The 12500-nt window shown below is 38.2% G+C and overlaps 1 protein-coding gene and 1 long non-coding RNA gene across 3 annotated transcripts in view; one reads left to right on the plus strand and one right to left on the minus strand.

The window, feature by feature from the left end:
- The window catches only part of LOC138028349 (uncharacterized), a 38478-nt gene that overhangs the window by 23868 nt on the left and 2110 nt on the right, over positions 1-12500 (minus strand). For both annotated transcript variants that reach the window (XM_068875850.1, XM_068875849.1), the window contains exons 2-6: positions 5396-5543; positions 4185-4511; positions 3434-3739; positions 1076-1378; positions 455-751 (exon numbers count right to left, since the gene is read on the minus strand). In XM_068875850.1, coding sequence (XP_068731951.1) covers positions 455-751; positions 1076-1378; positions 3434-3739; positions 4185-4511; positions 5396-5543 — 1381 coding nt within the window. The remainder of the gene's footprint in view (positions 1-454; positions 752-1075; positions 1379-3433; positions 3740-4184; positions 4512-5395; positions 5544-12500) is intronic.
- The window catches only part of LOC138028350 (uncharacterized), a 3018-nt gene continuing 2134 nt past the window's right edge, over positions 11617-12500 (plus strand). The window contains exon 1 of the long non-coding RNA XR_011127648.1: positions 11617-12271. This is a non-coding gene — a long non-coding RNA (uncharacterized lncRNA). The remainder of the gene's footprint in view (positions 12272-12500) is intronic.

Below are 12500 nucleotides of genomic sequence, written 5' to 3' on the forward strand. Positions count from 1 at the left end.
TCCCGAGTTCCCAGTGGGTTCAATTGTAACACCTTTCATTTAATATGTGTTAAAACATTCTCTCACATTCGCTCACTTTGGTGGTTGGTTGGCCGCATCGTTCAATGACGCTCTCAATGTGACTGCACGATGCAGTTATTAGCTATGCTGTCAGTCGATATTTTACTCTGTGGCTGCGTGATACATCTCGAGTCAAATAGCCACACTTCACCTTGGCTCACCATAGAGTCTCCAGTAGCTCAGTGGTTAGAGCATCCGTACTAGATCACAGAGGGTCGTGGGTTCGAATCCCATCTGGGGCTCGGATTTTTCCGAGTTCCCAGTGGGTTCAATTGTAACACCTTTCATTTAATATGTGTTAAAACATTCTCTCACACAGAAGAAAAAACGCAAAAAATTAACTCTAGGTTATATTGCCCTGTGTCGATCTTTCGAAAAATTAGGTAACTCTTACCATGTTCCTTTGTTTTTACAAACTGAACAGAACTCTGTGGTCCATCACCAGCAGAAGTGTAGGCCAACACCTGCAATTCATATTCTGTAGATTCTTGCAATCCAGTAACAGTCTTTGTGTAAACTGAAGAGTTGGAAACATCGATCATTTGGACATCTGACCCTTTCCTATTAATAAACAACTTAAATCCTCTGATTATTCCATTTCTGGAGTCTGCAGGTGGTAGCTGCCAAGATGCTGTGACACTTGAAGAAGTGCTCGCCTTCACTATAAATCCACTGGGAGGTTTTGATGGAGCTGGAACATAGCAAAATAACTTAAGAGATAAAGGACAGACTGAGATAAATCAACACTATAAATAATGCATCATTCCGTGCAATTATGTGCTGAGGATCAATGGCTTTCACAGCATCAAGTAGCAAAAGCATCTTAATCAAGTGGTAAATCAACCAATCAACCACTTGCAAGTCAATCGATTGACCGCAGCTAAGCACTGCATCGCTAATCAAATTAAGTTTAATTTTGCTGTGCAAAAGAGGACAAGACTTGTGGTACAAAATGGTGGAGGCACTGACTGAAGAGAGAACTCACAAAAACTCATCAATTAACGACACCACTTACCATCTTCCATTGTTGTTGCGAATTGAACAGAACTATTCGGTCCATCGCCAACCGAGGTGTAGGCCAACAATTGAAATTCATATTCTGTAAATTTCATCAACTCCCTGACAGTTTCTGCTCGAATGGAAGCATTGGAAATGTTAAGAAGTTTAGGTTGGTTATCAGAGTGTTTCTGTCTATAAAACAACTTGAATCCTGTAATGATTCCATTTCTGGAGTCAGCAGGTGGTAGCTCCCAAGATGCTCTGATACTTGTAGAATTGCTTGCGGTCACCATAAATCCACTGGGAGCATTTGAAGGAACTTTAAATTAATGAAGAAAAAACATTAAGTGATCGCTGTTCATTAAGTCGCATTACCTACATGTACATGTAGCTGCGTTATATTCAAGTCACGTAAAGCACTTAAGAACCGATTCTAGTCTGTGGTACATATACTGTAGTCATTGTTCAGAATTACTAAAAATAGATTCTACAGCTGTACATGTATGTTGTATTATACAGAAATAGTTTAGACGTGGAAAGATACGGAGCTTTAACAGGGTCATACAGTTATCTTGCTTGTGTGTGTTGCCAATCTGGTGCCATGTGAATTCAGTCAAAAGTAATAGATGAAAGGACGTCCCTTGAGACTGAAAGAAGTAGCTGTTTTGAAACAGAGGTTATACTTCTTAGCCAGCTTAAAGTGCACTTTTGAAACAAAATATTTTTCAGTGACAACGGGTGGTCAAGTAGCTCCCGAAATCTAAGAGGTTTTGAAATCTTTCCTCTCTTCAGTCACTTGACTTGCTACTAGCAGGGCCTGCTTTTTCATAGTTCATATTCATGGACTGGTTATGAAACCCTGAAAACTTGAAAAGTGAGTACAGTGCTGTCACACTTCAGGTTAACCTGACTGTCACCATGTACCATATTTTATCCTCGGTTCATGTTTGAGTTTTGAATAAATTAATCAAAACTTCTGATTGGTTGTCTGTTAGAAGAAGGGTGTGGTTTGGGCATGGCCAGGGCCAAAACAGAAAACAAGAGAGAAAACAAAGAAACATTTAGAGTTTCATAACCATCTTGATATCTTAGCTACAATGGTCTTTGTAAGGAAAGGGAAAAGACATTGACTGAAGTCATTGCTTAACACTGGGCACAATGATGCATAAAGTACATGTAGGTGGCATTTAAACTTGCATGCAACGAAATGTTGGGGAAAAAAAAGAAAAATCGACACTTGTGTTAAAATGCTAAAACACAAATTTTGGGAAAATCAAGCCTTTCATGTTTTTTGTTTTTGTTTTGTTTCTTGTCTCCCATAGAATATCATTGGTGAAGAGTAATTGGGCCTACACTAGATTAATAAGGCGTAAACTTTGATTTTCAAACGTTTAGCTTTGTCGTGAAGTTTGGTAACCGACCGTTTGCAGTGTTTAACATTGTTTTTTGAGGCGCGATAATACAGCATTATCAAATAATGTTTAAAATATTATCCCTGCCATGGGCAGCTAGAGGTGTGCTGGTCAAGTGGTTAGGTGACGGGTTAAATTAATCAACATTGCAAGGTTCGAGTCCTACAGTTGTATGACCATATACTTGGGTTGTCTTTTAAAAAATATATGACCATTTCCCATAATCTATATCAAGCTTTCAGTCTTTTAAATTAATGATAATAGTAAAATCGGAGCAAATGTGGAATTACTGTAACGGTAGAGAATGGGTTGCTCAACTGACTGGGATGATCTTTCCCGAAAATCATCACGGACGGGATAAACTTGAACTTGCAAATGACCAGCTCCCAGTTAGCTTGATAGCTCAGTTAATACAGCAAGTGTAGCTTAATCTTAGGGTCATGGGTTCGAATCCAGTTCACTGAGCATGGATTTATTTCAAGCTTCTACTTACAAGTGACCAGCTGCCAGTTGGCTCGATAGCTCAGTTGGTAGAGCAAGTGCAGTGCAATCGCATGATCATGGGTTCGAATCCCATTCAAGACTGGATTTTTTAGGCTTCCTTTTCATTGCTCAACTAACCATAATGATCTTTCCTAATTTCATTTTATTCTATTCTGCAGCTCAAATATATATAGGTTCATACTTTCCATAAAATGGTTTTCTTTTGTAGCCAAAAGTTTAGAGGAAAAGTGATGACTGGAACATTCCAGTGGTAAATACAAGTACATGAAACAGGTGCACATGCAATGTAATGTAATAAGCCATGAAAAAAACTAAAGACGATATAATCTCCAGCCTTGAAACAAAGACTTTCGTTTTTTACCTAATGTATACATTAATTTAAATGGGTGACAGGCTGACTTACCTAACTTAAAGGGTGCCTTGTTTTAACAAAAGTTAAATCGAACAATATCACTTACTATCTTCCTTTGTTCTTGCGAATTCAACAGAACTGTTCATTCCATCACCAGCAGAGGTAAAGGCCAACACATGAAATCCATATCGTGTAAATTTTGCCAATCCGGTGACATTTTTTGTGTACATTGTGACGTTGGAAACAGAAATGTTTTCTAGTCTGTTAATATCAGAGCCTTCCTTCCTGATGAATATCTTAAATCCTCTAATGGTTCCATGTCTGGAGTCGGGGGAAGGAAGCTGCCAGGACGCTATGATAGCCGTAGATGTGTTAGCAGTCACTGTAAAATTGCTAGGAGCTTTTGATGGGACTGAAAGATTTTAAATGCAGCAAAGACAAGAAATCAGAAATGAACTTTGCCCATGGAGTGAAATGTGATTCAACCACTCTCAATTGAAAAGCAACTTTCTTCCTTTCTTCCCAATAATTAAAGGAGATTAATTTGATCAAGGAAGTGACATTTTAAATGAAGAAAAATGGCTTATCGGGAATAAAAAAAAAATCTTAAATAAATGAATAAATCAATCAATAAGTAAAAACACCATGGCATATTCCTCGTTTGCAAATATGTCAATTTCTTTCAACTGCATTTGACTACTTTCTCCAACACCACATGGAAAAATGGAGATAGAAAATCTATAAGAAAGGATCAGCTGTGTCTATGGCCATAGGAAATTGCGATTTTCATTGCTGTAGTTCACGATAATGCCCCCAGTTGACTATACTAAGCCTGAGAAACTGATAGAGTTCCTTACCATCTTCCCATGTCCTTGCAATCTTCGAGGAACTGTTTCGTCCACACCCCACCGAACTGAAGACGCACACCTTAAATTCATATTGTGTGAATTTCTCAAGCCCTGTGACTTCCGAGGAGAAAACCAACAAACCATTCTTAATTCGAACGTTCTTGGCATCTTTGATAGTTTGTATCTGTGGTACGTTGGAGCCTTCCTTTTGGTATAGAAGCTTAAAGGATATCAACTTTCTTTCGTTGTAGTACCGTTTTGAAAGTTTCCAAGAGGCAGCGACACTAGTAGACGATTGTGCAGTCAAGTTGACAAGAATAGGAGCTTCAACAGGAACTGGTATGAAGAAAAAGGAACAGCTGAGTACAGAAAAATGCCGCACAAGTCCAGAAACACCATTGCTTAATTCAAATGTGCTGGAAAATCGTTCTTCAACCCATCCAGTCTACCTCAAAAATGACGATCATCTACAATTCCAAAGTTTCCCTGAATCGCTTGATAGGGATTATGGGAAATGAATATTTATCTTTAAAATCCGAACCCCAATGCCTAAACTCGCTGGACTCGAACCTGGGAATGTTCGATGAATAACCCTTTCACCAAACCACTAGAGTACCGCAGCGCTATTGCCACAAAATTATTATTTTTTAATTATGTCAGTACATTTTTTCTTCCGAATGTCGCAGTAAACGTGTATTATCACCATCTATGAAACAAGTTTAAACAGGAGAAAATGATGATTACCAAACTTCAAGAAAACGCTAACCATTTTAAATCAAGTAATAGACTTAACCACTATTCAGCAATGATTTTATATTTACTACTTCGTGTTTAAATAATTGGTGCAATTGTCAGCCAGTTGATCTTTAGTTGTTACGTGGATAAAAACAGTTCCTTCGCAGTGGGTGCTCCAGGTTGCAACTTTCACTTTTTTTTTCTTTTCATCTGCTACCACAAGTCCTGGGACAGAGTAATCTAAATTGACGATAACAATCGATTCAGAGAAAATTTGGAATCGTCGATAATCGTCATTTCAGAGGCAGAGGATATGTTGAACTTTTACGACACTAACAGAAGGCTGTCAAATACTATTCCTGAACATATACACATAAAGAACAAGTTCAAAAATGGAGTTAATTTTTTTTCAAATTTTGTCTTTTTAAATAATTACATGCAGATGGATCTGCAAAACTTATAGAAAATAACTTCATGACGGTTACCTAGAGATTTAAGTGTTCCATAGAGCTCAACTCTCAATGCCTTATGACCAAAAAAGTCAGTTGGCTGAAAGCGGACGAAGCTCGCTATGATAACCTCCTCAAGATTATGCTTGACAATGTCGTTCCGCCCAGTATTTCCATGAAAGACCTGCAAAAGAAATTAGAATTTATGCTGACAATTATGGACGGTGACGATGATACAGATGATGACAGTAGCCTGAATATAAGCTAAAGACAGACGGCTCTGTTTGGTAAGACAAATTCACGGTGGTAATGTTTACTTTGAAAAGTTTAATGTCAACTGTCCCAGTATCAGAAACCGCGGCTTTTTTAAGGACGGTGCCCACTACCTTAGTACATGAAATTTCGCGACACGTTAATCTCGCGATTTTGAGGTTCGCATATTTCGCGACACCTTTATTTTGCGATTTTGCGAAATTTTGCGTTTTGACTCACTTTAATTTCGCGTTTTTGAGTGAGACACACTCAAGGAGCCAGTAAATGGACAGTTTGAGGATTGTACAAAAGAAGTGCTACCTGGAGTAGGGACGGAAAGCAGTAGTGATGAAGAGTACCAGAACATTACCACAGAATAGCTCAAAATGATTGTTATAAACGTGTGTAATAAAGTCGCTGTTTTAGTAATTGATATAATGTGAGTCACTTAATTTTCGCGTCATGTTATTTTCGCGACATTTAATTTTCGCGTCACTTAAATTTCGCGATTTTCTTTTTAAATCGCGAAATTTCATGTAATAGGGTACTTCAAAGGTATCTTTTCCCGGTTTACGAATATGCGGGAATAGCAAATATCTACATTTTTTGTTATTGAAATCCAAAAAGAAAATTGGGGTCAGGGAGTAGCCACGCACTTTTCAAAGTTAATTAATCAACAATATTTGTAAGAAGCTGTAAAATACAAAGCAATGTATAATTATAGCGTTCTTTTCCAAATTGAAGCTCCGAACAATGGATGGTTATCCCCAATTTTCTTTTTGCATACCAAGAGCACTTGCTGAGTTCTGCTTTCTCCGCATAGTTTTAAACCGCGCAAAAATATCCCTGCATTGGGAAGCACCACCTATGGGAAACCCGAGCATTTCGAAATGTGCAAAACATATGGGGTAATAACAATTGCAGGCACCATCCTTAAGTGGACTCTAAAATCATGCTATCCACATTTGTGTTACCTCCCTCTCCCTCAGCAAAACGATGAAAGAAAAACTTGAGGAGGCCCCTTAGAAAAATAATAAAATAGGTAAAAGAAATAAGACCGATGCTGATTAAGTTCCACAGAAACCAACTTAAAGAGAATCCACTCAGCCACCAGCAGATCTTCCTCCAAGATCAACTCCAAACAGAAAGCTACACGTACCAGCTGATGAACAAAGCCGTGAAATAATGAACTGTGTAGTGTCAAAGCCAAACTAAATGAACTTACAACTCTCACGAATGTATTTTCAAAACGTCAAAATATAACGTACGATAGATGCATTGTATTGCGGTGTTCTTTTACTAACTCCAAATGCGCAGAAGCTCGCAGACTCACGCATTGCAATGGAGACTAAAACGGAAAAAGCCCTCGCAGTCGTTTTTACGCCTCATGTTGAAAAACAGCTATTTGAAAGTACACTCCCGCTAACCTGTCCACTTGAAACGTTTCATTGACAACAGGTTTTCAATGTGGACCACAAGGGAAACAAAATCAACCATTTGGGTGAATTCTCGAACAATTTCCTTCCAACAATCAAATTTACTCGCGAATAAAGAACAACAAGCTACGTAGATTTGTCAAAACAAAGAATGAGTTAGACTGACTAAATTATACTGAGAAATACCAGAAACAAGGTTTATATCAAAATTATAAAAAAATATTTCAACCACGACATCCAAGAAAATAGCGGCAACGTAAGAGAAACTCGAAAAGTAATAGTACAGTACTTTCGGTCGTAAGACGACAATGATTAACGAGATTTCCAGTGGGGGTCGATCATATACTGATAAAAAAAGACATAGGGGATAAAATGAATCTACATTTCGGTATGCTCTGGAAGAAATTGGCCAAGAACATTCCATATACAGGTGCCCCACGAGAAAAAAATCGTAAGTAAGAGGGCATCTACAGGCCTCGAAAACGAGTTATATGACAGTCGGTTCCAGACAAAACATTTCTGGCGTTTTGAAGCAACAAAAATAATAAAGATATGTTTAAAATAGCATTTCAGCAGTTGTTTGACAATTCTGATGTGAATCTCCATAAAAACGAAGGCTTTCTTACTTCTATTCCATGTATTCTTATTCCAGAATACAGTCAATCGAACGCACCCTTAACATATACGATAAACCCATGGGGAGAGAGAGAGAGAGACTTTATTTTACGAGGGTAACACGTGACAGTAACTAACATTACTGATGAACTTGTGGCCCTCTTAAGGTACAAAATTACAATGTATAAAGACTGCATTAAGAATAGATACTATTTACAATAGAATAAGAAAACAAACATTCCTAGAACTCAATTTATAACTAGACAAATCGATTTAAAAACGAAATTAAATGCACACAAAAGACTATGGAAAGGAAAAGCTACCATAAAGTTGCTCAGCGTACACACTGATGAATTTAGACTGTCATAGGATAATCATATATTGCACATGGTACTGACCTAAACAGCCAAAATGGCTTGTGTATGCTTTAAAAACACTCCATATTCAATAGTCGTTTTGACCAATCGGATGAAGTTCTCTAGACACGTGAGTAAGTTGTTATACCTAATAATTCACCCACCAAAGTTGAAAGCCTGGGGAGGGATTTCAACGTGGTTGCGGAGTAAATAGATGAACAATGGAATGCAAAATGAGGCATTATATAATGTCACTAGAGGCATTATGTAATGCCTCATGTTCATTTGTATTTCATGACTCCTTTCTTGTTGCTCCTTGATATCTGCCACTCGGAGAAAACCTTAAAAACCCACTTGGCTTCGTTCCTGGTAGCCGTCCAAGTCTTTTTTCTCTTGCTCTTCCGCAGTGTTTGGCCGCCTAAATTAACTGTTGCTTTGGAGGCACGTTGTCCTCTGTCCAAGATCCCTCAAAACACTAAACCGGAGCATTTTTACGCTTACTGGCCAAAAGTGAACAACATTTTTATACATCGCTCAAATACATTTCTTCGATTTCCAGGTGAACTAGACTGGTGCGTCTTCTTATGTAACGTCTTTTTTGTTCAGGGTGTTTTTCGATTCCCAGGTGAACTGGGCTAGACCGCCTTTCACGAAGGAATAGTCTTTTTCCCATCACGATTGGTCAAAACAGCTATTGAATATGGAGGAGTATTTTAAGCCACTTAAAACATGCGCAGCACATGTTTTACCAGATATAAAAAATCCCTCGGGCTCCCTCACGACTTTGTATATCTGATAAAACACTCCTGCTTGTGTATATATTAAATAGTAAGTGTAAAATTAGACCTCTAACGAAAGACTTAAGAACATTGAATTCTATTTATCGATCAGTAAATCCGTACTTCGACTGTTGCAGCCTTGTGTGGGGTAACTGCTCAAAAAAGCGTGTTTTTTGTCGAACTCCGAGATGTATAACTACAACATCCGAAGAAGCAAGTTTGACATGCACTTGTCCAAACCTAAGGGCCGGGACACACCAGGCGATAAGTCGTTGCGACGCGTCGCGGGAACAAGTCGCCGCAACAATTCGCCTTGTGTGACACGGTTAAGTTCATGAAAATCATTGTCGCTGCGGCAGAATTTTGTCGCCGCGATCAGTCGCACGAATTCAAACCAGTTTGAATTTGTGCGACTTATCGCAGCGACAAAATTAGCGAAAGCAGCGTTTTCGCATCGTGTGTACACTTCCGGCAACAAGTTGGGACAAAATATAAATGAACCAACGAGAGAGCGTCATACGGTCAGCCATATTGAATTAGAAATTAAACTAGTTCACATTCCCCTTCATACGAGATCACTGCGTGTGCACCGAACAGGTGTCCTGTCGCAGCGACTTGTTTTTGCGAGTAGTACACACAGAGCAACTTGTCGCAGAGACATGTTGCTGCGACTTTTCGTCTAGTCACTTATGTCCAGGTTTGCACGCAAATGCGAAAATTGCGAATTTTCCGATTTTTGCGAAAATTGCGACTCTTGTCGGGGACTTGTGTTCTCTAGCTTTTCAGTGTTCTGCGATTTTTGCGATTTTAACGGTTTTTGCGAAAATTGCGAATTTTGCGAAAAATCGCAAAAATCGCAGGATACTGAAAAGCTTGGAACACTAGTCCCGACAAGAGATGCGATTTTGACTATTTTTGCGAAAATTGCGAAAAATCATTAAAATCGCAAAACATCGCTACTCTTGTCGGGGACTTGTGTTATCCAGCTTTCAGCGTTCTGCGATTAGGACACTGAAAAGCTACAGAGCACTAGTCGTTGACAAGAGTCGCGATTTTTGCGAAAATTGCGAATTTTGCGAAAAATTGCAAAAATGCAAACCTGGACATGTCTCCGCCTAGTGTGTCAGCGTGTCCCGGCCTTAAGCAAAACTGGTTAAAAGGATCTTTTGCTTGTCGAGGGGCAACAGCATGGGATGCACTTCCAAGTGACATTTGAGAGTAGTTTCAAAACGTTTTTTGAGGAAGGACCAACCCGATAGTTATAGATTAGGGTTTTTTTTATAATTATGTTTATTGTTATCAATAATTATTATTTTCTATAATAAAGTACTAAAATTTTGGTTTTAGCAATTTGGTCTCTGTAACATACATGTTGGTAACATTAGTATTGCTTAAAAGAATTTTAGCATTTTTTATAACTAGTTATACATATATGTAAGATTAGATAGGTGTATCACGGCTCATTTAGAAACCAATATTGTATGTTGAAATTACTATCCTGTAGGAGTAAAGTCAATCAATGCATGCGTGCGTTTGTTCGTTTAATGTTGTCTGAGCGCATTGTTTATTTTGACGATGAAGTTTTCAAGGGTCCACCTTTCGCCAGCAGCATTACTGACTTGATGTGCAAACACATTTTAAGCCCACAAAAACTTTCCAATTCACCAATACCTCTAAGCCTAGCTAACAAATTCTAAATAGCCCAAATATTTTCTTATTAAACAGTTTTCTATCAATATATTAAACTGATCAAAAACTTAATTCATTGGCAAGACCGCAATGCGTCAATCTCTACAAAGTGACTACAAGTACAAGCCGGAATCCAGAAGCCAGAAACAACTCGCGAGAACTACAGCAACTTGTCCACTCGTTTTACACTCTGCTACAATCTGCACACTCAAGTATTTAACTCTGAGAAAACGTACATGTAACTGTAAAATGGACCTGACCTTGCTATTCTCAGAGGATATACAGACTAAAGAATGGTGATGGCATCATCAAGCTAAGGCAGGCCAAATTACAATAAAGGAAACCTAAAGCTTGTTTGATTTGTTTTCCTTGTTTTTTTTTTTTTTTTAACCTGGCTTTTTGAGTACAAAAATGCTTCTTTTTAAGGAACAAGCAGGTGCCTGGAGAATAGGGAGCTTTCGCGCGTTGTTGAGACGCGGATGGCAACCGGAAGAGAACATTTCGCGTGCCAGGACAGTGGTGTCTCCCAGATTTTTATACCAATCATCTCTAATGGAGAAATAGAGGATATTACATGGCCGCGCGGGGATACGAATTTTATCTTCGAGTGCTGAAAGCATATAGATATTGATGAAATGTTCAGATTTAAAAAAACTTGTTTTTTTCATTTTCAAAATGATGAAAAAGTGGTCACCAACCGCTAAAACACGCATGTTGTGTAACATGAAACAAGATATGTAAGTTATGAAAAGCAAATCATGACAATGTAAAATTTTGCAATAAAAATGTTAATGTAGTAGAGAGGTATTATACTGAAGCACAAAAGTATCTTACAATGAAGACGAAGCTCGCATTTTATTGACTAATCGTGTTCGTTACAATGACGACACCTATATCCTCACATGTGAAAGATAAAAATGATATGTTCACTGCGCGCGGTGAAGATATGATTTTTTAGTAAAAGGAGAAATCTTGGTATTTCATCAGTATCTATATAATAAAAGATACTCAGCAATGTCAATGTGGTTGTGTAAAGGCAAGTTACAAGGGAAAAAAGCTGACTTCCGGTTGCCACCCCTGTCTTAAATATGCGCGTGCTTTAGCTCCTTAACGTCTTGCGTGAGTAACGGAGCGCGACTGAGGCTGTTGATTCAGGAAGAACATACAGTAATATGAAAAATTCACATTGTTTATCGAAGTTACGTTCTTTCGAGACGTCCCACTAGCATCGAATAGGGAAACAAGCAAGTTTTGAAGACGTTCTGCCATAAGGCAGATGAATATTGCGCTTTAAGGTCAACAACTGATGATATGGTCGGCTTGGGTTAGAAGGTTCCGTGTTTTCGCAGTTTGAACCTACCGTGGGCTTTAGAATGATGTAATTTCACATGACACCCAAAATGCCCAAAGAAGTAGAACGAAACATTGCAATAACCACTTGAAACTGTTGAACAACATAAAAGAAATACGGCAAAAGGAACAAGAAGCAGGATGGACTCAAATGGACAAGACTGAAACGGACCCGATTGCATTGGGATAATCTTAAACTGAAAAAGGTCGGCCCAACGTTTTTCATGTTTATGTCAAATCACCTCGATAAAGGTCACTTTTGCTGACAATCATGTGTGTGATGAAACAATAACTTTATCAGTAAAGGAATTCCACAAAACCATTTTCGAATTTTAAACTCGTGATGAACTAAAAATTTCCGTTAACACCCTAAAATAACATTACACAGTCCCTTTTGGAGGCTTCAGTAGAACATAATCAAAGGGAGGAAAGAAGGTAAAACACATCTTTGTTTATTTAATAAATTTCAAACATTATTCCTTTTACGTAAACTTGACTATGTACAATAAACAAATTTTGATTATGATCATCAGAGGAATAATTGATTATAATCAAGATGCTCAAGAAACCAGGCCTTTGTTTTTCAAAATAAATCACTATCCAGTGAATACACACTAGCAAAACCAATTGAGTTATCCAGTGGATATTGATTTATCCAGTGTGG

This window comes from Montipora capricornis, chromosome 13 (assembly GCF_036669925.1).
Source record: "Montipora capricornis isolate CH-2021 chromosome 13, ASM3666992v2, whole genome shotgun sequence".
Taxonomy (NCBI): domain Eukaryota; kingdom Metazoa; phylum Cnidaria; class Anthozoa; order Scleractinia; family Acroporidae; genus Montipora; species Montipora capricornis.